The sequence below is a fragment of the Prunus mume genome, linkage group LG5 (genome assembly GCF_029339155.1).
Source record: "Prunus mume cultivar Tortuosa linkage group LG5, ASM2933915v1, whole genome shotgun sequence".
Lineage (NCBI taxonomy): Eukaryota > Viridiplantae > Streptophyta > Magnoliopsida > Rosales > Rosaceae > Prunus > Prunus mume.
This window is the reverse complement of record NC_142702.1, coordinates 20,377,119-20,403,245: the sequence shown is the minus strand read 5'-3', so window position 1 is coordinate 20,403,245 and position 26,127 is coordinate 20,377,119. Positions and strand designations below refer to the sequence as shown.

The window sequence follows — 26,127 nt, the reverse complement described above, 5'->3', positions numbered from 1 at the left end:
TTGGCCCAAAACTAAAGGGGAAGGTCAAGTCAACTGAACCTTTTTTTTTTGGGTGCAGTTTGCTTTGTTATTAAGTTAACGTAAAAGAAAGTTAACACAAAGATATTGCACTAATATTAGTCACGTAATTATGCATTGTTCAAACAAATGGGTTTCAACTTTCTTTTCAGTTTAGTAAGAGGGCCTTATTTCTGTTCCCTTCTTTGCCTTCTACTTCTCTGAGCCTGTAAACTATGAATCCAGGAAAGACAGACCAAGAATAAGTTGCTTAGCTGCAGACCTATTGATATATGAGCTGCAAAAAAAATATAGCCTCCAACGACAGCCTACTGTGTATGATAATACAAAACCAAGCCTCATTTTTCATGAACAAGAGGGCTATAAACTGGGAACCACATGTTGCGAGTCACATATTCCAGAGTCTCCTCCTGCAACAGGAAGATAAAAACCAAAATAGATTTCAGGAAAATTACAATTTTTCTTCTAAAACTCTGGCAATATAAGCAAAAGCTAGCTACGCAATTTTCAAGGTTCTTGGTTATGGCTGTTCGACTAGATGCTTATTAGAATAGCATTTTCTGTATGCATACGCCTTCACCTAAATATGTCCTCTTTGGCATGTTCAGACCTTTTGCAAAAGTAGTCTAACATTTAGAGCTTGCTTTCTAAATCAAATTTCGCTTAGACATTTTGTGAGTGTTTTAAAAAGAGCTTTTGTATTTTGTGGAAGTAAGATTGAATATCAGTTCTTACTTTTGACATGTTCATGAGCTCTTTGGGCCCCACATCACAATGTCCTTCGGCCAGTTCTTCTGCAACAGCTGCCCGCAGGACAGCAGCTCCAACCTCCACTGTTAGATGTCGGATACTGCACCATATACAATAGAAACAGTCAAGGGGTAATACAATCAACCAGTTGCCCTACCCTCCTCTCAGTTGTTACAGCAGTTGAGAATTGCGATGCCATTTTTGATAAAGACGAGCTCTTAATGCTGCGAGGAGCTGAGAATATTACCTGTGAATAGATGGATACAAGATGCCCTTTCGGATATCTTCATCTGTTATATATGAAGCAAGGCTGGACAGAATGATTGTGTCAGAAATTAATTTCAAACTTCAAGCCATGTTCAACTTTAGCATTTCTTATTGTAGTGACACTTACCAGAACTGTCAGCTAATCACTACAATAATTTATAGGCTGATACCAAAGTCCGGAAAAACAGCCCAACTCTTTTTTAGGTGTCAACTCTGTTTCCTTTTTTTTCTTTTAATAACAGTGTAAATTATGTCTCATCAGCGTAGTTATTTTACCATGTTTAGGTTAGAGCAAGGAAGTAGCCAAGTCTTATGTTATTACCATTCAGAAGCTGCTTGTAACATGCCATCCGATATAAGACGAGCACCTGCGAGAAGTGCACCTAAACCAATCCTGCATTTAGAGGCAACCAAAATACGGTATTAATATTTCGAGCTTTAAACATAGTTACTTGAAATAAAGGAGATACAGGAAACTAACCCTGGAAAGAGGTACATGTTATTTGCTTGATTTACATGGCCTACTTTTCCATTGCCTGCCAACATAATTAGAAAAGTCAAAGGTTAAATTACTCAGACAATAGTCAAAAAAGTCAGATTCGTAGCACCATATCGTAGCCAGCAATGGCTCCAATATTAAGTCAAGGAACCCATTGCTCAAATTGCATGGTGCCAAAACAATCCATAACAGAAAGACATTGCTAAAAAGGAAAATACCAAGATCAACATTCTCAAAGGGGCTTCCACTTCCGAAGACTATGTTTTCACCAGCATGCTTAAAAGCATCTTCAGCAGTGCATTCAGCTGTTCCATTTTTTTGTTTTTTAAAAAACATAGGGAAAACAGAGTCAGATACAAAATCTAGGTGCAATAAGGAAATTGTTTGTGAGGTTTGATGAGGTTCAGAGAAACAAACCATTCATGGTTGGATTTGACATAGCGAAAATCGCAGGTTTAGCTGAATCTGACTCTCGCATTGCTTGAAGTACCTAAAATGAAATGACAACCCATACCTATAAGAAACTAATTTAAAGAAAAGGAACCATAAATATTTTCCACAATTGAGACAACCAATAGGGTAGAGCAATGAATTTTCAAATGCTACAATATGAAGTAAACCCATCAGTGCATCTGTATGATGGTCAGAATAACAAAATAACTGAGTTATCATACCTCAAATGATGTGATGTGAATCAGAAACACTGAAATTCAAAGTGGGAATTGGTGTGAAGAAACTTATAAATCTAGGGCAGTACAGATAACAGGCTTATCTCTCTTAGATACTCTTACATTCAAATAAATGGTTTAAGCATTACGCATGAATGTCAGTTGCTTACACAAGAAAACATATAGTTCAGTAATAAAAAATCATACAGTGCAAGGCCACATGGTGTCAAAACAACACAAATCCAAACAGAATCAAATCATCTTCGGTAAATTAATCTACTTTAAGTGATAAGGAGGTTGAAAAATATAACCAAATGCTATTGAGAAAGTATCAACCTCTTGACTGAAGACACCACCAACTCCAGACAAACCAAGAAGCACATGGGGCTTGACCTTCTTAACCTGCACAAAATTGGGCTCTAAACAATTAAAGTTTTATTAATTATTATGTATAATCTTTAAGGTAATTTGTATTAAGCAAGGTGACTTGACTCTTATGTATCAAAATCTTTCTACTTTCTGCAGTAGAGGGTAATGAAATGAAGTCCTTTGAGATTTACCACTTCAACTAGACTAGCTCCCTCCCTAAGCCCATCAATTGCTCCTGGTTCTTTTGCAAAGGGTGCAGCCATAGGATCAAGATTCTTCCTCTCTTTTGTGACTAGACCCTGTATCCAAACAATTTTTCTCAGTGAATCCTCTGATACATTTACATAAATACCCAACTCAGAGGCCAAAATATTTTCAAGAACACATTTGATTACATGTCCCTTTTGTTCACACCAGAAGGTTAGCAATATAGAGTGTAATTATAGTAAACAGTTGACAAAACCATAAGCTCGTTAGTGAATAAATTTGCTGAATGTGGTGAATATTGTTACAACTATCAATCATCACATGAAGTACTGCAAGAACTTAAAGAGTTGACATAGAGCTATACATCTTTATCAATCAGAAAGAAATGATATTTTGCAGCAGCTTCACCGTTCCCTGCCATTCTTGCAACAGCCTGTACAGCCATGTTAAGAACACCAAGTCCGGCACTGAAAGGCAAAAAAGTGAATTAAAGGGATGAACAGAGTGCCTAGTAACATGCACATGCAACCAATGTAATAGCCTATATAGGAATCTTTCTGAGTCAACAACCAATGTTAAGTACCTCCCAGCTCCCACAACAACTATCTTTTGTTTCACAAAGTCAGCCAATGGTCGACCTTGGGCTCGCACAGCTCCTAATAATCCTGCAAGTGCAACACCGGCAGTTCCCTACAATACATGAAGCGCAACTATCAGAGGTACTGATTTTCAAATAGCAGCAATCTGTATTACACTACATATGCCTTTCAAATCCATAAAAGCTAGAAAGACATACACCCTGTAATCACCTGTATATCATCATTGAATGTGCAAAACCTTTTACGATAACGTTGCAGCGTTTCAAAAGCCCACTTCATTTGAAAATCCTCAAACTGATAAAAGTAAAAATAATCAAGTTTCTAGACAAATAAAAAACCATACTAATATAAAAGGTTAATACTTCTGAAAAACAGACCTGCACAATGGCCTTGGGCCAACGTGTATGAACAGCTTCCATGAATTCATCAACAATTGATATGTACTCTTCTCCTTCCAACCTACGTTGTCGAAGTCCTAAATCTATCCAACTAAAATCATGAGAAAAGGCATCCTCGTGATATAAACTATAAAATTTTAAAGCATTAAGTCCAGTCATTCAGTGTAAAGATGGAAAGAAAGAAAAAAAAAACAAGAATATAACATGATATTATTAACAAGAATTCATTAGAAATTAAAAAAATAATAACAAAATCTAACATGCACTAGTCAAACTACATGCTTATCCTGAGTCATATTTTGGGAGTCAATTTATCACTCAAAACAGGGTAATTCATGCTTGAGAAAACAGACAGAGTGAACATTCAGTATCACTATGTTGCCTTACAAGAACTTAAACACATTGTAAATCGCTGAAGCCACAGTTGCGTTCAGTTGAATGTATTAATCAGAAAATACAGTATCAACAAGGATTTAACAAAAGAAAAGAAAAGAAAAAGGAAAAAGATTAGAAAGAACCATGCAATTAAAGGAAAGATATTTACTTCATATTTTACTTACAAAGACGGTCTTCAAGTAGCTTTTGATTGTTAGTACCAACATCAAGCATAACTGGTAGTATCTGTCACAGGGGTACAGAGGTTAGTGATCAAAAAGCTAGCCAAACTGCTTATTTACCAAGAAAAGTTAATATGAATAATAGCAGAAACATAAAATGTAGACTCCAAGACTGTTATATAGTCCAAACCAAATAGACTTAGTTATGTTGAATCAGTGTGTTATGCACACACACATAGAAATAAGCATGTGCACACACACGTGCATGCATATAATATATACACACACACACACAGAGTCCCCTTCTATTGAGGGATCCCTCAAATAATTTTATTTGAGGGACACCCTTTGGGGTCCCCTAAACAAAAAAAAAATTTCAACAATCCAAACAATCTATTTTTTAAGTCTATATTCATAGATGATCCTTGCAAAAAATTAGACAAATCGAAAACCATTTCGACATCCAATTGTGTCCTACAAAATCAATGAACACGGTGCTTTAAGAAAATACTAAAATTTCAATAATTCAATTGAGTGGTCAAATGATATTGGATTCAAATGATTTTTTGTAGAGATGATCTTTGAATGAAATGAAATACGGAGTGCGCCCTACAAGAGTGCCTCTCAAATAAGCTTATTTGAGAGATAGGGGACTATATATATGTGTGTATAATGTGTGTATGTGTATATATATATATATATATATATATATAGAGAGAGAGAGAGAGAGAGAGAGAGAGAGAGAGCAGGAGCATACTCTCTGCGGATTAATGCCAGCTGCAGCAACATACATATCAAGTTTTCCTATCGGTATTCCAATTCCCTGTACTCCAAGATCACCTAGGCCAAGGATACGACTGCCATCTGTCAGGACTATCATGTCTACCTGCAATAAAGTGGAAAATGAAGACCAAATACAACATAACTTAGAGACAGAGGGAATAATATAAAAAAATTAGTATTTTGATGTCTAGAAAAATCATGGACATCCCAATAGAGAAACATCAAGATCATTGGAGCTTATGACTGGGCCTCGAAAATTATTGACCATGTACAACTTTGTTGTAAGGTAGAAAAACAAAAGAGTGTAGCATCTACCTGGTGAGCTGGCCAATTGTAGATCATAGACATCATCTCCCCTTTATCCTTTGCACTGAAATACATTCCACGTGGACGTCTGAATAACCCTGAATAATTTTGACATACCAATCCTACCGTAGGAGTGTAAATTACAGGAGCGAAATCTTGGATGTTATCAATAAGGACCTGGAAAAGAAAGTAATGGAAAACCACATCAAATGATGATAGATTATATAAAGTTCTACAATATCTACATGCTGGAAATATAAACCAAAACTTACTCGGTAGTATAAGGTCTCGTTCCTGTCATGCAGCCTGTTTAAGATCCTCCATTTAGCCAAGGCAACAACACCTTCTGGTTGGCCCTTAGTATTTTTCTCTAGAGACCGATACGACTCCACTAACAAGTTAAATCAGATGGTAATGTCATTACATAAACAAGGCCTCAATGCCAAAGCTACAAAACTTATAAACAAAATCTCCTCAAGGGCTAATATATCATTTTCATTTTCGTAAACTAACTCATTGATTGAAGTCTCCTAGCTTAGTGTATGTCAAGTGCTATAAAGATGAACCCCAATAGATTTCTTTGAAGAATAATAACCAAAATTCTAGCCAAACAATATTAAAATGTGTACTACTTGGAGAGATTGTGTAAGACACTCACTGAAACGAGCATATTGCTGCTCGAACGATATGACACGAGGTGGGAGGAGACCCCGAAGCCCAAGTCGATCTCTTTCTGTCAAAGGAAATCCAGTGTCCTGTTCTTGAGGAAAACAAACATTCAGAACAGGGAATTAAAACCCAATAAGGCAAAAAAAATCATCAAACTTTGAGGCATCATCCACTTCACAAATTGGACTAAGTTTGTATTTTTATAATTCACCCAAGCTCAATCAGTTTTACAACTAAAATTTCTCCAAAATTTAAAATAAAACTTCACATTTACTTTCAGAATCAAGAAACTCTGTCTGATGAACATACACTAAACTCAACTCAAATCAAAGAACAAAAGAGAAGGCTGTTGTTTTCGAACCTTGTTGAACCAGGGATCATGGAGAATATCAGCGCCACGCTTGTGGACAATACAGGGACCAGGAATCGCCGTGGAGAAGCGCCTGGTCGATCGGGTCAAACTGGACGCGGCGAATCGCGCTGCGTTCCACATTCTGCGAGCCCTACAGGAATTTCCAAAACGAAAACTCAAAGTCAGCACGAGCTCCTAATCCATCCTCGCAAAAAGCTCAGCTCAGAGATAACAGAAAAAATCACCAAAAAAGGAGTAACAACAATAAAACCAATGCTTTCGACTGAGTGTGACTTGGGATGTATTTATAGTAAAGGCATTTTATTTTCGAACCCCTTTTTATTTTGACTATTATATTTTTGCTTTTTATATTAATATATATATTTTTTTAGGGGTTTTCTTTGGTCCAAAGGTCGTGACTCGTGTGTGTGTCTGTGAAAATAGAAGCAGCTTTGCTGATGAGTTGAAGAAGCTGTTGAATTTGAATAGAGAGAGAGCAGAGCTGACCGGGATTTTTGGGCAGGTAGAGAATACGCGGAAGTAGGACTGTGGGTGGTCAGAGAAGAAGAGGGAAAGCTGCCCGAAGGAACATCGGGCAGTGTGATAGCGGCGTATATAGGCGAATGTGGTCCTTTAAATAGGGGAGAGAGAGAGAGGGTTCATTTGCGAACTGTGGATTGGCAAGCGGACGAGTTTGACTGGAGAGACGCCCTAAGATCTGGGTTGGGTTGGGTTGGGTTGGGTTGGGTTAAATTGGGTTGAATTGGGTTGGCTTGGGTTAAAAGCGTCGGCTGCTTCTTGTGGGACCACTGAGAAATGCTGACTCATCTACATATGTGGATTTTACCATGTGACTATTTTTGTTACTCTTGGGGTTTCCAAACAAATATCCTTTCGAGTAACATAGATTCTATAGGGGTTTTAAAGTTTGTAACAAAGCTTGCGAATCACAAAATAGTTTAAGGATTGATAAGCTTTAGTGAAAGAAATTAAAGTTAATCACAAAGTGTGGTGCGGTTGACAAACTATCATATCCAATTGGCAAGTTATTTAATGCATCAATGGTAAATATTCAAACCCGTTGAAAATCTTTGTGTTAAGCAATCCAAATTTTGAGTGGAAATTAATTACACCCTTCGAATGTGGAGACACCTCAAAAAATACGGAAGACCTTTACAAGGGTGAAACTAGGTATTCATATCGGGGTGGACTGATTTTTTTTTTTTTTTTTTTAATGGCAAGGAATGGAAGTAAAGTTAGGCTTTTAAGGGTTAGGGTAATTGTTTACTTTGGGCAATATTAGGCTATATAACGTGCTGATTATTAACACCAATTTTTTTCTTTTTTTTCTCAGAAGAGTGGTAGAGCCCATAAGAGCCTTGTACTTCCCCAAAATCAACATGAAAGGCAGGACCCAAGCACACTACTCAACCCAAGAAAATGACTGTTGGAAAGCACATTATTCATCTTAACCAAATCATGAGACTTAAAAAAAAAAAAAAAAAAACAAACCTATACATGCATGACGGTTCTAATTAAAATCCCAAATCAAACAATTCCCAAACTTTCAACAATAAACCCTAAAACAAATTTGAAGCACAACCACTGTTGACACTATGAAAGAATGTTCAGCAAAAATCCCAAACTCATTTTAAGTGAAAAACGAACAAATCATAATGAGATGCGACAAGTAATCCATGGATGGAAATCTCAACTTAATTATTTACAGAATGAATTCAAAGTTGAAAATTCGGATAATTTACAGAATGAATTCAAAGTGAAAATTCGGATAATTTAAGCCCGACTCAGAGCTTTTTGTTACGAATGGATGGAGGATAAAAGTGATTTTTATGACGTAATTGATATGACAATTATTGGGGGAGAAAGGTCAAATCAAAGCTTTTTTGCGCTGTGGCTGGCTGTGCAGAAGTCACGAGGCATGACAACTGATAATCTATAAATAATAATAATTGTAGAGAATGATCGAATCGAATTGGCTCAACACCAAACTCAGTCTTGTCTTCAGAAAGAAAGAGCACTTCCCCCTAACAAATATCTCCAACTACGTATAATTTTACTTTGTCAAGTTAATTATTCCTTTGTCCCTTCTAATCAATAAAATTAATTATTTAATCTTATATCTTCGACTCGGTTTTCCGGTTTGGATGCACACCCCTAGTAGTAGAAACCTGCCCCGATAGATTGTAAAAGAAGAATTTTTCTTGTGCATGTTGTGTGTGGAGGGAATTTAGAATAAATGTGCAAGAACCTTACCCAGCGGCTAGGGTTGGGTATTAAAAAAATTATACAAAAATTTAAAAAAGTAAATGTTGGAAGCAATCTAGGAGCTTCAGATGGCCAAAATTGACCTGCACGTCGCTGCCAAATCAAAAGTTTTATATACTTTGTATGAGCAAAAACCAATGAATTCAAAGTCAAGCAGATTGGAATTTGATTCCATTTGAGTGATGCAACAGAACAAAATCTTTTGAGCATATATTGACTGCTAGCCTGTGGCAACCTGAAATTGGGTAAATCTACTCCAACACCTTTTCTTATTTCCCCATTTATCCCTCAAACATGTGGTTTGGCTTTAAATGTCTAGACCTCTTTCTTGTCTTGTAAATATTTAAAGATTCTATGGCAACCAAACAATATCAACCAAGGCCAATTCAAATACTTTATTAACAAAAGCTAGACACAGAGGTAGACAATTTATTTTGGAGATTGACAGTATAGCATAGTGAATAATAACTCACATAATCACTAACAAATTCAAGATTACGAAAACATGAACACAACATGTGTTAAAAGGCTGCTCATATTCTCTGCAAACATCTAATACAAGGAATAATTTGCGTTCAGCAAGATTTAGATACCCAACCTCCGCTGGTACTGCTTTCACCCAACGGTCCTAAATAAACTCAGTAGTCTTTGTTTCCAAAGTTCTTGCACCAGAGTTGTGATGGGATAGGGCGTACAGGATTATGTGGCCGTTGCTGCAATAAGATATAAGTCCTCTTAGAACTAATAATTACCACAGTTTATGAACATTTTCAGTCATTCAGCCATAGAAAGGGTGTGGCTCAAATCCATTCAAGAGGAACAGCATCTGATCCCACCAGAAATGTTTGCCTTTTTGGATAAGTAATTAAAAAACTTAAGCCCACATACATGCATTAGTAAGGAATATCTTTTAGAATAAGAGGATTATTAAGGACTATTAAGCATAAGAAGCACCCCAAAGATATAATATAACAAAGACAACCTTTTGCTGATGCAAAGAAACTAAACAACATATCCTTCTGTCATTATTCCAAGGAAATAAAATATTAATATGAACCACTTAACGTTTTTTAGTTACATAAAGTTTTCATGATATATAAAAAGTATGACATGGCTAACCAAAAACTAAACAACGTTATTTCCTAGGCATTAAAAATCTGTAAGCAAAGATGGATGCGATTCGTCATACTTCAACAAGAGCATGGACATAATTGTTCTGGCCAGCTAGTAATCTAATACTGTATGCATCCTTAGCCTAGGGGCTTCAGCTAGAACGTATCTATTATTGAGTGGCTGTTTAGAGTAGAACATAAGTTTTACGTCCATGACAAGGAAACATACACTTTAGCCCTAATCTTCAATAACTTAAAAGTATAAGAAACAAGCCTAGAAATTAGTATCAACAATGTTTTGTGTTTTAACAGTTGAGCTTCTAGGCTACTCAGGTCAAGAATCTAGGGAATCTTCCAAAAAAATAATTCCCAAAATGCTCATTCTTGTTCAAACTAAGATGAAACCAAAAAGAAAAAGCCTACCCTACTTGGAAAAAATATTTCTAAAGGCCCTTGGATCTTCCGGACAGTACGTTTAGCAAAAAATTAATGTTAACACCATGAAATGTAACAATCTTATCAAAGTCAGCAAGTATGCACAAGCAGATTTTTACTGCCAAAAGAGAATCATAAACCCTACCACCAAGTACATCAATTAAAGGCACATAAGAGTCAATAATTTCAGCCCATGTGCATTGTTATCAGAAAAAATAAGATATATGTCACCATTTATAAGTTACAACATCTTTTGCAGAATTTTTTTTATAATTGAACTGTTTGTAACGGAACAACTTTACAGGTGCCAAAACGTATGTAATGTTCTATAACAATAAAAAGTCCATAACTAAATGAAACTCAACACTTCTCATATTTTTATAAATAAATAAAAAATGAATCTCAAGGAACATCTTACAGTTCATTAAAATGAAAAACCACTTTTAGTATGAAGGTCTCTAGTAGCTTGTTAAGTATTTAATAGGTCATACATATCTAGAAAATTGATTACAAGAGGCCCAAGAACAATAGGACAGGAAGCACTCAAGCTGGCAAACCTTTTATCCAAATCAAAATGAAGTTCAAAAAGCATGTCACGGCAACGCCTACTCAGGTCAAGAGTCCACGGAATCTTTTTAAGCATATCTTAATTCAATCCTCTAGTTATCTTAGATACTAGATTTCATGAGTTTTCCCTTCAGGTTAAAGCATCATTAAGTTTTGAAGAACTCTAACTCACAGCTATCACCATCACATTTTAATTGTTCATTTAAGTTATGGTTATACTCATACATTAACCTAAATTCATCTGTTTACTCAATTTTTCCAAGTCTACCACTCACATTGAAAAGCAAGACCCTTTCAATCACAAGTTGACAAACCTACAACCACGATGACAATCTTCCACCCTGATCAGAACTAGTAATACCCGTAATCCCAGATCATCTTGTATATAATCCACTGTACTCCTCATTACTCCCACAAACCATGGAGCAAAAATCAACTGACTATTTCACAAAATAAATCTGGAAGACGTACATAGGTAGTTATTTGCTTAATTTCACCAAGAAAAAATCTAAACCTCAACTAAATCCAAAGAAGTTATGATAGCTAGGTTCAGTTCAGTCAAGCTTAGTGAGCATTCAGGTCCTAACAATTTTATAATCCAAGATCCAAAACTTGTATTCCTTCAGATTTCTACATGTTCTCAAGAACCAAACGGATATCTAAACACATTTTAACGAAACGAGAGGAAAAATATAGGGATGAGATTAGGTAATAAAAAAAGACCTCGAGCTCGGCAGATTTCATGGCGATAGGAATGCAGACAAGGAAGATGCCGGCCATGGCGATGGCGGTGTTGCGCTTCCAGTGCTTGGGCCTACAGTACGGACCCCCACTCATGCTCCACACCTTGGCCCTGAAGTCTCCGTGGGCCCCATCTCCGTGTGCATGTTCACCTCCTCCCATGCTCGATCGTCAATACTCTCCTCTCTTTCTCTGCTGCGCAATTACAGGAAATGGATCAGAAAATCAAATAACAAACAAATTGAAACCCTAATTTTCTCAATCTTCTGAAGCACATATATCAGATTGCGTATGAGAATTGAAGGATATGGGTTTGGATTGAATGTGGACGAACCTAACTGAGGGGCGTTGTAGAGCTGATTCAGCTGAAGGGGACAAAGAGCTGCGTTTGGTGCTCACTGAAACTGTGTAATTGTATTGGCCGTATTTTCGAACTGTACATTGGAAGATACAAGGTTTCGGATTGGCCCAAATTTCTTGAAGCTGTAGAAGCCCAAATGTTTTGATGCTCTGAAGGCCCAAATAGCTAGGGTGGCAATTGAGTTGAGTCAGTCATGCATGTTTGGAACTGCTTCTGAAATAACTAAAAGCATTTCTAGAAACATTTAGCAGAAAAATTTAAAATTATTTACGAGTCATAAAAGTAGTATATAGAAAAGCAACTAGTAGCAAGTGCTTTTTATTAGTACATTTTATGAGCAGAAGTACTTCTTACGAAGGCAGTTCTAAAAGGGTCATTATGTTTAATTAATCGTGTCAAATGACTTGACAAGCTTTGTTGCATTTGGGTTGGTTGAAGAAATATACAATATCGAAAATTTTATTTTATTTTATAAACAAATACAGCTAATCAAGTTGACGGGCCAGAATTGAATTATTAGTATTTGACACTAGTTTGATATGTTTAACATTTGTGCTAACCGTTCTTGATAAATAGTAAAAAACCATAATTTATTGATTTCATGTTCGGTTCAATTGTATTGAACGTGTTAAGTAGTATGAATTAGGGTTTAGAATTCTCGTGTCTGGTGGTGACCAATAGAGATTGGAACTATCTATTAGTTAAGCATGGTGCAAGACAAATTTAGCCCTCCATATTTACGTTTGTGCATACAATTTAGATGAGCTCATGGCCATCAAATAATTCAATCAATGAAGGTATGTACCTTCATACAATTTTGAACAGCAAATTTTAAGTATACATTTGAAGTTTCTTGGATACAAAGTTGGTTGCTTTCGGAACAATTTTAACGATACTTTTTCCCAATCCAGTAGAACAGAAATTGATTTTTATTCCTTTAGTACTACAACTAGAATGCAATTTACGGCATCTTCAGGGCATCAAGATTTAACCTCCGTTGAAAGCGTCAATCTGACACCATCTCTAAATGAAGTAGGAGTAACACCAAGTGTCTGAACCAGCTTAGTGATATCCATGGATATGTCAGCCGGAGACTTTACTCCACGATCAACCTGAAAATACAACACATTTCTCAGGTACAGAAAATTTTGGGTAAACAAATTGGCTAGTGAGGCAAAGTCAGAAGGGTTTTCCTCATCACCAAAAAAGAAAAGAAGAAGGGTTTTTGTTGGCAAGCAAACGCAAGGCAACATGGAAATCAAGTCATCTGAATGCAACTTGAAACTGATGAGTGACATGTTTGTGATTCAGAATGTAATGCAACAAAGGTGTTGATCACTATGCATCTTGAGCATGACAAAAACTACAATTGGTACAAAGTATACGTACTGTTGATGCAGACACTGATTTGATCAATGAGGGATTGTATCCCCTAATATCTGCAACAGTCTCAGCCATTTGAAGACGGGATACCCTATCTGGTCCACCGACATTTAGTAGCAACTTTGTTTGCTTACCGTCTGCAGCAATTCCATGAATATCACAAGTTCACAACCATCAATACATAAGTGAAAGCATAGAAAGTAGAAAATACCCATAGTATCATAGAGACAAAGAAAAAACTATTTAACAAAAAAGGAAACATATTGCAGGTCCAGAAATTTTGTTGATCCAACAAGTATGAAAGTATGAATGTTATGAACTTCATACCTGATATCCATCTCTTGGACAAAGCTAGTATGGCAGCTACAACATCTTTTACATACACAGGGCAACGGAACTCATCATGAAAGAACTCGTTTGTATTTCCTTTGGAGAGGACACCATCAATCCACTACATTAATCACATGAAAATCAGTGATTTGACTCAAAGTAAAGTACCAGGGTCGGATCAAATTAGCAGGTGGTCCAAAACTAATCGACAACAAACTAGCAAAAATACAACTTAAGGTCCGTTTTCAGTATACACACCTGAATTGGAAGAGATTTTGGAACCGGCGAGACTGTCTGTGGCCCAAAGATGATACTGCTTCTCAAAATTGCAAAGTTTGAACACTTTTCAGAAATGAACTGCTCTGCTGCCACTTTTGATTTCCCATAAACATTTACAGGTACAGTTTCATCATCTTCCTTGTAAAAGGACTTCACCCCTTCATAAACTGATGGAAAATGGCATCAGTCACGATCTAGGAATAATCAGCATAAAGGTATAAAACAAAAGATCAGTGGTTCAAATAGAAAAAAGCAACGTCTGCAATGTGGATGCAGTCTTTCAGAATTACCAAAGAGAAACTGCAGATCATATGAAGTCGTGCATGGGCGAGTGCTTAAAAAGTTCCTACATTTTAAATGTTCTCGCACTGAGATAATTCTTTGAGGTCATTAAGCCTAACTCTGTAGGAATATAAAGCATTTGACAACCCAGGAAAATAATTTAACAGCCTTTCTTGCACTCCCTGATTCTAGTCAACTCTATTTCAATGGAATCAACAGTAACATGTGATTGCCAAAAATTTCAGCAGGCAAAATGTAAAAATTGGGTTCAAGATCAAGAGGATCAACTGCAAAGATTAGAAATGTAAATAGTTTGAAAGAGGCGATAACATGATGAAAATCTCCAGATCAATAAAAGGTTCTTCCATTCTGGTAATGCATTAATCCGTGAAGAATCGTCTTGTGAAGCTTAAGGAGGCTCAGAAAGTCGAGCTTTATAAATTCCTACTCATAAGACCAACCGGATATTCATGATCCTCATATGCAGGGTCCATTGCCTTTCTTGCACTCCCTGATTCTAGTCAACTCTATTTCAATGGAATCAACAGTAACATGTGATTGCCAAAAATTTCAGCAGGCAAAATGTAAAAATTGAGTTCAAGATCAAGAGGATCAACTGCAAAGATTAGAAATGTAAATAGTTTGAAAGAGGCGATAACATGATGAAAATCTCCAGATCAATAAAAGGTTCTTCCATTCTGGTAATGCATTAATCCGTGAAGAATCGTCTTGTGAAGCTTAAGGAGGCTCAGAAAGTCGAGCTTTATAAATTCCTACTCATAAGACCAACCGGATATTCATGATCCTCATATGCAGGGTCCATTTCCTCAATGTCAATGAAAAGTAACTCAAACACCCCCACCCAACCACACTAAACACCCCCTCCCCCCCCTTCTCTTCTTCCTCCTCTCTTTTCTCCCTCTTCCCTTTTTTTTTTCCACATTTCCATAGAAGTTCTAAAGTACATATACTGTAAGATCAACTCAATTAACCCAGCAATATCTATCCTACTTTTCTTGACCTTATCTACCTCAACTGGCAAACCACAAGGGTCTATGGGCTATTTAAGGTGGCCTGCCTTGGTCATCAGTGCGGTTGCTCCCCTTGACGTGTCTCATGGTCTGGAGTTGGCCATGGGTACTGGTCTCCAGTTAAACATACTCTCTACCACACATTATTAAAAAAATTGTGGCTGCAGTGGAGACTTATTGTTCTTCCTATTGCCATTTTCTTTTCTTCTTTTTTTTCCTTTTTCTCTTGCCTGGTTTTACTAAGCCAAATCTAAAACAGAAGAATTAAGAGTGGCTTCACCTTGATCGGTTGACAAATGGATCAGAAGAGAATTGGTCTCCTCTAAGCTCAATAACCAATTTACAAGAGAAGATGGCACATTCACAGACATAGCAGCAGCAGGATCCATTTCACAGGCACGAGGTACAGAGAGTGCAGCACAGTTTATGACCACATCAGGCTGGCAATTCAAATTTAATACACTTCTCAGCACTTGAAAGTTTGATTATTTGAGTTAAGTACTTGAGATCATATTCATCTTTTCATTCAAAAAACGCATACCAGCAGAAGCTTTTCACATATTGTAAGAACAACTAATGGCTTATACATGGCTCTATAAGAGTCCTAAAAGTTTTTTTTTTTTCTAAAGAAAAAATACCAATGAATGAGCCTCAACTCAAAAATGGAACGGAGTAAGTAAATATTCCCTGTAAGTAACAAGTAAATTTAGCAGGAAAATGAAAACAAAACAAAACAAAAGAACCCACAACAAGAAACAAAAAGCAAGCAAAACCCATTAAGCTATCACATTCCATTTCAGCTAATACAACATTAGCAGTGTGCGTGGTATGCAGAAAATTCAGACCCAGTAAACCAAAATTCATATCCCACAACGCCCAACACTCCAAATTATAGATTCCACAGGTTGAAACTTGAACGCAGAAATCAAAATCATTGTAATATAAAAAAATAAAGGAGAACTGTTAGGTTGTAGTGTAGTGGATTGATAACTAACCGGCCCAAACGTTTGAGAAATGGCTTGAAATCCTTGGCCGGTCTTCAAATCGACATGGAAAGGCAGCAAATGAGGAAATGTAGTGAGCAATGCTGGGGGAGGAGGATTGGAGTGGTGGGTAAAGGCCAGATCGCAAGGGGTGGTGGCTTGAATCTCTGAAAAGCCTTGCAATACATGTTGCCCCAAATAACCTGTGCCTCCGACTACCAACACTCTCTTCTTTCTCATCATACCACTTTTTCTCTCTGCGTTGGCGATTTGGCAGTGAATCTGATTTGGGTTCTGCAAGGGCTGGTGGGAAGATCCGAAGAGCTTCACGGCAATTGGAAGTTAGCAATGTACGGTTTATGACGAAATTTCTGCTGTCACTTCTTTGATTTGGAAAGAAATACCCACCGGTCACTGTTCCTCTGTTTTTATCGTGTATTTGATTTTAGAGCCAAAAAACGAAGTTGAGGATGACCATGTGGCTTGGCTTTCATCTTATAGTTGGTTTTCAAGGAGTGGGGAAATCGAGCCTAGTGATAGGGATGCATGAATTCGTCATTAAAACTACAACTAGAAGTCCCTTGCTCAACTTATGGTTAGTAGAAGTCCCTTACAAATTATAATTTGATCTAATCACACTCAATTTTTATTTTATTAGAAGAAATCTCAAGTTTGAACTTATTGAATAAATAAGAAATATTAATAAATTACTTTAGATCAAATTCTGGTTGGGTTATGGGTCGACCAATTTTGTCCATAGGCATTTGTTCCATTAAAATTAGCCATTTGATTGCCATCAAATATTTTTAGTGTTCTTATCGAATTTATTATATCTGTCTATCTACTCGATAACAATTAGATGACTATTTAATTGTCGATTTAGCTGATTTTTTATATGAATAGTTTTTGAAAAGGATACTAGATTTTAAATGGTTCAGAAACATTGTGTTGTGAGCATGCCATGTAACAAAAACTAAAATTACTATTTAACTATTAATTTATTAGAGGAAAAGACTAAAAAGAATATTTTCTTCCCGTTACTTACAGGTAAGCTCCTACATTCAATATCAATACAATTGTGTGCATAAGTTTTTCTTTCTATGTTTTTTATGAATTATTTTTGCTATATGCGTATGTTCGAGATTAGAAAGAAGAAGTATTTCCTTACCGATAAGAAGGCATGTAGTATCCAAAGTAAAAAGCTTGCGCCTTTAATTTATATATAAATAATAATAATAAAATATGGTCTCTTGGCTTAAAAAGTATAAAGTGTGAAGAAACAAAAACAAAAAATCCAATATGAAACCCAATTTTATGGCCTGTGGTATAGAAATCAAACCAAGCCCAATATTCCTAAGTTCGAATAAATCTGGGCTAGAACAAGGAAAAATCTGGGCTAGATTATATGGGTAGATGTAACTTAAACAAAGGATATTCTAAAATCCGGCAAGAGACTCTTTTTTTATTACATTACCTCTTTTTAATTTTTATTTTTCTGCAAGTAATGTTCTAAATCATTTTAAATTTACTTTTGTGTATTATATTACTTGAGAATCAATTAAGCTTTCTCTCTCCATGTTATATACTTACTCAAACTTTCCTAAGATATGTGTACACACGATTTTCTTTGATTACATATAGATTTAATTTATTATAATACTCCACCGTTGGATTGGAATAAAAACTTAGTTCATTCATTTAGGATTAATAACTTATATAAAAATACGAAACCTTCAAAGTTGTGTGTCACTTAATTTGTTAACTGCTTATTGTTTTCTTGATCGCTTTAAAGCACACGCAATAATATCAATTGTTAAGATTGGAGAAGAAGGAAGAGGAGGAGATTTGATGAGTAAGGAAGATTTTGGTGATGGCTTGTCCCCTCTTGAGACATTGTCGAAGACTATTTGTAGCGTATTCAAGTTGCATCAAGAGAATTCTTCGGTACCTCCCACGAAACAGAGCTCCTTTTACTTCAATTTCTTGAATGACATGTCTAGCCCTAGCAATTCCAATACCACTCCTGTAAGTATTTTTGTCTATGATTAAATTTTCACATAATCAATACTTTTATTTTCTAACATTTAGTTTTTTTAATTAACTTGTCACAGAAAGAAGGAAACGAGCTAGTGATGATCAAAAGAGAAAAAGAAGAGATATTGGAGAGTACTTGTAGCCATGTTTGGTCCGGAAGTCATGATGATGTTGATGATGAAGAAAAGTCCGGGAACCATCAACAACTTCCCAGGATTATTAAGAAACGCTCCTACTGCCGCATTCAACAAAGGGGCTTTTAGATTCAAGTCCAAAATATGTACTTGACTTGAATGCGAATAGTTTTTCTTTATTATGGATTTAGACCCATTAACTTTTATTATATATTTGCTTATGTCTGTTGTGTCTTTGTAGACAAATAGTGAAAACATTAATAGAAGGATCACGATTGATCCATACAAAATACAAGTCACGTTATGTACGGCTAACTGCTCTTAACCTTTCGAACTACATACTCCTTGCAAGTCGCATAATCTTTCAGCTCTAATTCAAGTACATAAAACAAACTGGGCATACAGTACATTACCTAGCTATAACTCAAGTAAAAAGAACATATAAGTCATATAAGCCCCATACCTATAATTCAAGATTTAAAACTCAAAACTAGTAAATCAAAACAGAGTTTCACTTGGCCCTTGTTTTGGTTAAGAGAGGGGATCCTATCTTAAGCAAGAAGGTAGCAAGGGAAGTAGTAGTGTGAGCAACAATGGGTGTGTGGACTTTTAGTTATCTTCCTTATTCATTACTTACTTGAACAATTTCGAGTAAGTAAACATGTCATTAATGTAACATTGAAAATAAATTGCAGTTTAGTTGGTTTCTTAGCTAAAATTTGGCTAAGAATATAAGAAAGCTATTTTAGGAGCTCTCTAAAAATTTCAACTCTAACCATACTCCCTAATTTGGAGAGTCATAAATGCTATAACTATTTTTTGATTGGTCCATCTCTATTAAAAAAATAAATAAATAATAGTTAGCATTAAATAAGGGTTTGAAATACTCATTAAATAAAGCAGTATTAAATTATAGGGAGTCACTAGGAGTCCTTTCTCTCTCCTCAGATTTAGGAGCTCCTAGAGGACTCCCTATTTTAGGAGGTGAATGAGCACCCACAATGGGCTCTCTAAACTACTTCCGTAGACAAATTTTAAGGAGTAATCGTAAAAATGCAACTCCAACCACGCTCCCTATTCACCTCCTAAAATAGGGAGTCCTCTAGGAGCTCCTAAATCTGAGGAGAGAGAAAGGACTCCTAGTGGCTCCCTATAATTTAATGCTGCTTTATTTAATGAATATTTCAAACCCTTATTTAATGCTAACTATTTTTTATTTTATTTTTTTAATTGAGATGGACCAATAAAAAAAGAGTTATAGCATTTATGACTCTCCAAATTAGGGAGTATGGTTGGAGTTGAAATTTTTTAGAGAGCTCCTAAAATAGCTTTCTTATATTCTTAGCCAAATTTTAGCTAAGAAATAGAGAGCATCATTGTGGATGCTCTTAGATGCTAACTCTTTTCAAGTAACTTTTAATTGGATGAATTAAATATTTTCAAGTCGACCAACTATAGTTCTTGGTCACTTGTATTAGATTTTATGTTCTACATCTCAAATGTGGGCAGATCAAGATGACCAAAAATCGTTGCCATTTAAAAATTGGTCTTGGATTATGACTGTTCATTTCTAGGTTAACACTGAAGGATCATCACTACCAAAAGAAATAATAATAATAATAATAATAATAGTGAAATTGTTTAGCAATTTGATTATATATCAACGTATTCAATTTCAGATATATAAAAAAATATATATCGTGTTCGTTTATTTATTTTAACTTAATTTTAAAAAAGGTGAAATTGGAAGGAAAAAAAAAATCATCACACCCAGTATACCAGAATAAAACCGACATGTTTTGGAGTTGGGGCATCAATTTTAATTCTAGAAATTTTAATTTTAATCTGCTCAAACCCTAAAGCCCTTGGAGTTTCTATTTCCTCTAGCCTTTGGTGTGACTACGTGGCACATAAGGTTTAATGTTATACAAGATTACTTGGAGACCAATTAAACTTTCCAATTTCCGTGTTACATATTTTTACTTATACTTTCCTAAAACATTATGGAGTTTTATTCGATTCCAATTGGGATTCAAAATATTCCCAAAACTTTCTTATTTCCAAATCACACTGGGAAAATTATCGTAAGAGAGAAACTATATAACACAAGAACCCTTCTCACTTCTCTCACTCAATTTTTTTTATACGCTCTATTATTCACTTGAAAGCACGCATTGATGAAATCGACGAGCATTATGATTCGAGAGGAGGAAAAAGAACAGAAGATGGGTTTGCTCAGTAAGAAAGATTCTGATGATGAGCATGGCTATGGCTGGTCTCCGCTCGATACGTTGGCGGAGGCAGCTTGTTTTATTGCTGGCCAGAAAACGAAGGAAGAAATTTTGGTACCTCCAAAGAAACGCTTCTCCAACTTCAACTTCTTGAATCATATGTCTGCTGGCCCTAGCAATATGTCTACTACTCCAGTAAGTATACAATATTAATTTCTCTAATTGAATTTCCGACATAATTAATCAGTCATAAATTTCATTTTTAAATATTTCTAGTGCAATTATTTATTGCAACGATTTATTTGATTCATTTGTCACAGAAAGAAGAAAACGGGCTCATCATAAGAGGAGAAGAAGAAGTCTCTCACTGCCCCATCGAACAAGTCACAAAGTAAGCTTCTTCTTCTTTTTCTAGGAGAAACCAAAATCATCAGCACGCAAGATTCACGTAGATTGATTCAATATTGCGTCTAATGCCAAGAGGACGGCTCTGTTACTATTAGAAGCTAATTAATTTAACTAATTATGTTAATTAGTATATAATTAATTATAATCTGTGCATGCATCCACCAATGACTTTTGTTTCATATAATTTCTCCTTAGGTACTAATTAATTATGTACTGTGTAATTTTGTGTGGCAGTTTACTTGAGGAATATCTAATACAGAACTACCCTAAGAAACTAAGGTCGTCATGTAAAAGTATCACCATATTCGGCCAAAAGCTAAGCTGTACTAAGAAGAAGAGAGCTAGCTTTTCCAACATGGTATCGGGCTTGAATGTGAAGAAAGACATTAAGATGAAAAAGAGGAGGGTGGTGGTGGTGGCGAAGAACAAGCATAAGAAGGTCAAATTCGACAACGACTTGCCTCCTCCTAACTTGCCTGAAGAATTCAAGAGTTTGATTGGAAATATGAACGGGACAAATGTGCAAAGGTTGGTGCACAAGAGTTTGTTTGAGAGTGACATAAAGAGCCAGCAATGCAGGCTGCTGTTGCCTCGGCAGCAAACCAAATCCACGACTTTCCTTGAACCCCATGAGAAGAATATGCTAAGAAATTATGGGTTCCTTACAGTTCCATTGATAGACCCAAAGCTTAAGCAACAAGAAATAAACTTGGGGTTGTGGAATCCAAACAAAGCAAAGGAATTCTATGTGTTAAAATCTCCCTGGAAACGCATTGTGAGTGAGCATGGACTAGACGTAGATGATGTGGTGGAGCTTTGGTCATTCCGGGTTAATCATAACAACAATGAGATTAATGGTGGCTACGACAACGGCGGTCAGCTTCATTTTGCCCTTATTTTGGTTGGGGATGCTATTAAAAAGGAAAGTGACAAAGAGGGTGCTACTAGTTCTGCTAATGATGAAGGTAGTAGTGTGAGCAACAATTTAATGGATGTAAAATATTTACTGTGAAGATATTATTTGTAATCTAACTGAGAAAATTGGGTCGAGATAATTACGCTTAGTAAAATGCTTGTCTTCTTTTCTTAAAATTACGAACTTTTACTTTTCTGTCAATTGCAATTTAATATATATGCATAAATCTTTCGTTTGAGTTTTTGATGAATTATTTTCGACGTACCCTTTTGTTTTTTTAATCACTTTTGTTGTTTAGCTTTAGGCTTCCTTGTCGCAAATGGACAGCAAATGGTTCTTCTTTGGGCTTGCTTTTGAAAATGCAGCCTTTTCATTTTATCTCCCTTTTTTTTTTCTTAATAAAATTTTACTTATCCCAAAAATAAAATTTTAAATAAAAAAAATATCAACAGTGAACACTGAACAGACATGAAACTCGGCACCTCTTCTTCTTCTTCAGCAATCTCTCCCGCCAATATCCCTCACTGAAAATCTTATTATTAAACTGAAAACTCCACTCTCGGTGCACAATAGCAAACCTGGTGCACGAACACCCACATCATCATCATCATCATCACTTTGTTATATAAGAGCTTGCGCTGGTAAAACAACAAGAAGAGTAGGAAGAGGAAGAAGAAGCAACCCAGATGACTACCATGCCACTCTCACTGCTCTCAACTCCAAAGGCCGATCCCCTAGAAAATCCCTCGGCCAGGTTTTTCACTTCCTCCTCGCTCTCTGTCTCTCGTTTCGACTTTCTTCTCCCACTGAATAAATTTTCCTTTTTTTTCTCTTTGTTTTTTATTTTTCAAATTCCGTGTTCTTGTTTAGTTGCTTAGACAATGTGTGGAAGATAATATGTGGGTTTGATTCCCATTATTTTCTATAAAGATTTTTCCAAAATTTTGTATGTATTGTATGCTAGAAATGGTGAAGCAGCCTCTGATTTGTTTTCTGAATGATTTGGTTTTGAATTTTCTTAGTTTGTTTAATTTGTGTGTATTTCCAGCATTATATGTTGGACTCTGAGATCAACGAGCAGCTCACTGCTGCGGCCAATGTTGGAGAAGGTGATGTGGTGTTAGAAATTGGGCCAGGAACAGGTTCTTTGACAAATGTTCTTATTAGTGCCGGTGCATTTGTGCTCGCAATTGAAAAGGTTGTTTGTGTGTGTGTGTGTTTTTCTTCTTGGTTGTCCAATTAGAATCCTGGGTCTTTGAATTTGAAGCCCTGCAACAAGAGTGGTAATTGTTGCAAATTTGACAAGTTGCTTGTAGTACTGTACACTGATTTTGTAGGGTGTTTTATGTGCTTTAGGATCCACACATGGCTACTCTTGTGAGTGAAAGATTTGCAGAGACTGAACGGTTCAAGGTAAACCACATTTTGGTCATATTTAGCTCCGCCTTATGCTACTAGGAAATCAGCTCTTACTTAGCATTCTGCAGAAACTTGGTAGTATGTTCCTAAAAGGGTGTATTTAGAGCAACATCTTTGAATCCTGGACACAATGGAATTGAGGGTTTTATGCTCTTTCTGTTTTTATTGCTGATGCCATGGTGACTAATGTTGCAAGAACTGAAACCTGTAGGTTTTGAAAGAGGACTTTGTCAAATGTCACATTCACTCACATATGTCATCGCTTTTGGGAAGTATAGAGCAATCTGGTGCAAATTCAAGATATGCAAAAGTAAGAATCCTACTTGGTTGCTTAAAATGACTTTGACTTCCGAATGAGATGCATGCTAATTTCAACAATCCATGCTCAAATGAAAACAGTTGGTCTTTTCCCCATGTCCACGATTTCCTAAAAAGGCCTATTTGAGTTTCTTGATTGCAGGTAGTCGCTCATATACCCTTTAATATAAGTACCGATGTAGTGAAACAACTTCTTCCAATGGGTGACATCTTTTCTGACGTAGTTCTCTTACTCCAGGTTGGCATTATTATTCTATTGATCTATGACTGTAAAATTATCTTATGTAGCCGTGTATTAATGCCCTTTTCACTGTTGATGTTATCTGGATTGCAAATCATTCAAGAATAGCCTGAAGCTAACGGCTTAGTAGGAAAGGGAAAAGGGATAGTAGAGAGTACGAGATTGGATCCTTTAGGAGCAGAGCAAGTCAAACTAGATCCCTAGACTTCTGAATTTATGGATCTGATAGTGGTCATAACTAATTCATTCGATCCCTATAATGGTAAGATCATTTCAGGAGGAGACCGCTTTGCGCTTGGTAGAATCATCTTTGCGGACATCTGAGTACCGCCCCATCAATATCTTAGTCAATTTCTATTCAGGTATCTCTATGTCTGTATTTAATTTGGACATAGTAGGCTATTGATAATTTAATCTAATTATTGAAGCTGTTTAATGTATAGCAAACTAGAACCTACGAGAAATAGGTGTTAACTTGTGTACAGTGAAAGAGCGAGATAAGTTAGTCTGATAGTTTTCATGGCAGTGAGATGCAACTGTATATACTTCTGTTTCTTTTAACCAGTAATGAGTAATTGAGAATTACTAATACGAGGAGATAAACAAGATAACAAGTTATCTACATTTGTTGCTGTACAGTTTTTGACCCGTAACAGTTTATTTTCCCAAAATTTTGATTGAATTTATATATATATATATATATATATATATATTTTTTTTCTGACTTAGTTTCTGCTTGTCATTTTCCTTTTCAGATCCTGAATTCATAATTAAGGTTCCAAGGACAAACTTTTTTCCTCAGCCTAATGTAAGTATTTATAATCCCGTAAAGTTATATATATAATATAGATGCCTTCTAACACTGTCTATTGTACTTTGTTTAAAAACATAGCAGAACAATTTTATTGAAACTTCAACCAAGTAGTAAGATGTTGCTTGTGTTGCAGGTTGATGCTGCTGTTGTTAAATTTAAGCTGAAGCAACCTGCACACTACCCGCCAGTGTCCTCGACTAAAAGCTTCTTCTCAATGGTTGTTTCAATGCCCATAATCTATCATTCTTTTTAGAATATTATTACAGAGTTTCATTGCCAAATATATATTGTTCCTGTAATGAACGGAAGCAACAGATGCTGAAATTTTAACTTTTTTAATCTCTAAGAAACAGATGTAGGGATAGGGTTTTTAATACTCATTCTAGTTAAAACATCAGTATCCCGTCTAAGGCATGTTGTCGTTATTTAAGATGGAAAAAAAAAAGGGTCAACAGTCTTGTTATTCTCAATAAATTCTTCCATTGTTTCATCTCTCCCGCAATGCATAAGTTAATGATTTGAGAGCAGGATGAATCAGGGCACTTTGTTTGTTTTCTGCCCTCATTATAGGACGCCTTGTTTGTATGTTGCATACAGGTCAATTCTGCGTTTAATGGGAAACGCAAGATGTGGAGGAGATCACTTCAGCACATATGCACGCCCCTGGAGATTGAAAATGCTTTAGGAAATGTTGGTCGTCCTTCCACGGTATTGATTGCTATTTCTTTTCTGCTTACCAATTATGTGGGGAAAGGTTCTAATGCTCCTGCGTCTAGCTCCATGTATGTATTCTGCTAAATTTATTCTTCTGATTGTTCTTTTGCAGTCAAGACCAGAAGAGCTCTCCATGGATGATTTTGCGAAGTTGCATAATTTGATTGTGAAAGTATAACATGTAATTATTGAACAATACTTAACAGTTTGCTATGAAATATCTGATATTTCAAGAAATAAATTTTTTTAAAAATAGAAATGATATATGATTCTTTTTTAATTATGAAAAATATTTACTACTAAATAGAAATGGTAAAGATAAGAGAACATAATCCCTATCTAATAAATAGAAATGACACCATACATGACCTAAATCTTACATTCATTAATCACCAAATCTTACTACTACTCATGAAATATCATTATTACGATCATAGCTATTCATATTGAGTGCTTGCTGAGAAAGGTACTTTGTTGCTTTCTGGGTATTCTGTATTTGTCTGATGGAATCTACAGCTTGTTGATTGGACATTACCATCCGTAGTGGATGACTTGCCAATACAAGAAACTCTATTTCATCATCTATCATTTTCTACCATCACATAAGGTTCACAACTAATATATTTCTTAATGTGTTCCACACCAAATACCCTTGTTACCGGCAGG

General features: G+C 35.9%; 4 protein-coding genes across 8 annotated transcripts; 1 reads left to right on the top strand and 3 right to left on the bottom strand.

Moving 5' to 3' along the window:
* Nucleotides 1-91: 91 nt before the first annotated feature.
* NAD-ME2 (NAD-dependent malic enzyme 2) lies at nucleotides 92-7,134 on the bottom strand. Of its 2 annotated transcripts, none has more exons than XM_008234555.2 (20): nucleotides 6,950-7,134; nucleotides 6,452-6,593; nucleotides 6,080-6,176; nucleotides 5,694-5,812; nucleotides 5,431-5,598; nucleotides 5,090-5,218; nucleotides 4,336-4,396; nucleotides 3,755-3,858; nucleotides 3,588-3,671; nucleotides 3,362-3,468; nucleotides 3,143-3,245; nucleotides 2,763-2,870; nucleotides 2,539-2,604; nucleotides 1,952-2,024; nucleotides 1,753-1,839; nucleotides 1,517-1,571; nucleotides 1,358-1,429; nucleotides 1,016-1,078; nucleotides 754-868; nucleotides 92-428 (listed from the first exon to the last, which is right to left on the bottom strand). In XM_008234555.2, exons 2-20 carry the CDS (start codon nucleotides 6,581-6,583, stop codon nucleotides 357-359), a joined length of 1,815 nt encoding a protein of 604 aa, XP_008232777.2. In that variant the 5' UTR covers nucleotides 6,584-6,593; nucleotides 6,950-7,134; the 3' UTR covers nucleotides 92-356. The 2 variants fall into 2 exon arrangements, with proteins under 2 accessions (XP_008232777.2, XP_008232779.2); XM_008234557.3 differs by lacking the exon at nucleotides 6,950-7,134 and adding an exon at nucleotides 6,688-6,894.
* Nucleotides 7,135-9,099: 1,965 nt separating this feature from the next.
* Nucleotides 9,100-12,068, bottom strand: LOC103331874 (uncharacterized). 4 transcript variants are annotated; one of them, XM_008234550.2, is made up of 3 exons: nucleotides 11,918-12,068; nucleotides 11,566-11,778; nucleotides 9,100-9,441 (listed from the first exon to the last, which is right to left on the bottom strand). In XM_008234550.2, exons 2-3 carry the CDS (start codon nucleotides 11,743-11,745, stop codon nucleotides 9,367-9,369), a joined length of 255 nt encoding a protein of 84 aa, XP_008232772.1. In that variant the 5' UTR covers nucleotides 11,746-11,778; nucleotides 11,918-12,068; the 3' UTR covers nucleotides 9,100-9,366. The 4 variants fall into 4 exon arrangements, with proteins under 4 accessions (XP_008232772.1, XP_008232774.1, XP_008232771.1 ...); XM_008234552.2 differs by having other exon boundaries at nucleotides 11,566-11,775; nucleotides 11,918-12,047; XM_008234549.3 differs by having other exon boundaries at nucleotides 11,877-12,014.
* Nucleotides 12,069-12,658: 590 nt separating this feature from the next.
* On the bottom strand, nucleotides 12,659-16,710 carry LOC103331873 (NAD(P)-binding Rossmann-fold superfamily protein). The gene is made up of 6 exons (XM_008234548.2): nucleotides 16,245-16,710; nucleotides 15,530-15,689; nucleotides 13,916-14,103; nucleotides 13,655-13,778; nucleotides 13,334-13,464; nucleotides 12,659-13,056 (listed from the first exon to the last, which is right to left on the bottom strand). The coding sequence occupies exons 1-6, from the start codon at nucleotides 16,473-16,475 to the stop codon at nucleotides 12,925-12,927; spliced, it is 966 nt and encodes a 321-aa protein (XP_008232770.2). The 5' UTR covers nucleotides 16,476-16,710; the 3' UTR covers nucleotides 12,659-12,924.
* Nucleotides 16,711-20,625: 3,915 nt separating this feature from the next.
* On the top strand, nucleotides 20,626-25,705 carry LOC103331913 (uncharacterized). Its single transcript, XM_089052393.1, has 13 exons — nucleotides 20,626-20,826; nucleotides 20,952-21,022; nucleotides 21,274-22,033; nucleotides 22,428-22,709; nucleotides 23,004-23,153; nucleotides 23,312-23,368; nucleotides 23,586-23,684; nucleotides 23,835-23,930; nucleotides 24,211-24,295; nucleotides 24,689-24,741; nucleotides 24,881-24,964; nucleotides 25,345-25,455; nucleotides 25,574-25,705. The coding sequence occupies exons 1-13, from the start codon at nucleotides 20,626-20,628 to the stop codon at nucleotides 25,637-25,639; spliced, it is 2,115 nt and encodes a 704-aa protein (XP_088908519.1). The 3' UTR covers nucleotides 25,640-25,705.
* The last annotated feature ends 422 nt before the right edge of the window (nucleotides 25,706-26,127 follow it).

What these genes read in the sequence shown, in the direction of transcription:
- NAD-ME2 (XM_008234555.2), bottom strand. Translation starts at nt 6,583, where the DNA reads ATGTGGAACGCAGCGCGATTCGCCGCGTCCAGTTTGACCCGATCGACC. An exon ending in ATGATCCCTGGTTCAACAAG is followed by an intron (nt 6,177 to 6,451) that starts GTTCGAAAACAA and finishes CCTCAAGAACAG; the next exon opens with GACACTGGATTTCCTTTGAC. An exon ending in GTTGTTGTGGGAGCTGGGAG is followed by an intron (nt 3,246 to 3,361) that starts GTACTTAACATT and finishes TTTGCCTTTCAG; the next exon opens with TGCCGGACTTGGTGTTCTTA.
- LOC103331874 (XM_008234550.2), bottom strand. Translation starts at nt 11,745, where the DNA reads ATGGGAGGAGGTGAACATGCACACGGAGATGGGGCCCACGGAGACTTC. An exon ending in TGAAATCTGCCGAGCTCGAG is followed by an intron (nt 9,442 to 11,565) that starts GTCTTTTTTTAT and finishes ATCTTATTGCAG; the next exon opens with CAACGGCCACATAATCCTGT.
- LOC103331873 (XM_008234548.2), bottom strand. Translation starts at nt 16,475, where the DNA reads ATGATGAGAAAGAAGAGAGTGTTGGTAGTCGGAGGCACAGGTTATTTG. An exon ending in CCATTTGTCAACCGATCAAG is followed by an intron (nt 14,104 to 15,529) that starts GTGAAGCCACTC and finishes ATTTTCCATCAG; the next exon opens with TTTATGAAGGGGTGAAGTCC. An exon ending in CAAAATCTCTTCCAATTCAG is followed by an intron (nt 13,779 to 13,915) that starts GTGTGTATACTG and finishes TGATTAATGTAG; the next exon opens with TGGATTGATGGTGTCCTCTC.
- LOC103331913 (XM_089052393.1), top strand. Translation starts at nt 20,626, where the DNA reads ATGGGTTTGCTCAGTAAGAAAGATTCTGATGATGAGCATGGCTATGGC. An exon ending in CTAAAAGCTTCTTCTCAATG is followed by an intron (nt 24,965 to 25,344) that starts GTTGTTTCAATG and finishes TGTTGCATACAG; the next exon opens with GTCAATTCTGCGTTTAATGG. An exon ending in ATGTTGGTCGTCCTTCCACG is followed by an intron (nt 25,456 to 25,573) that starts GTATTGATTGCT and finishes GTTCTTTTGCAG; the next exon opens with TCAAGACCAGAAGAGCTCTC.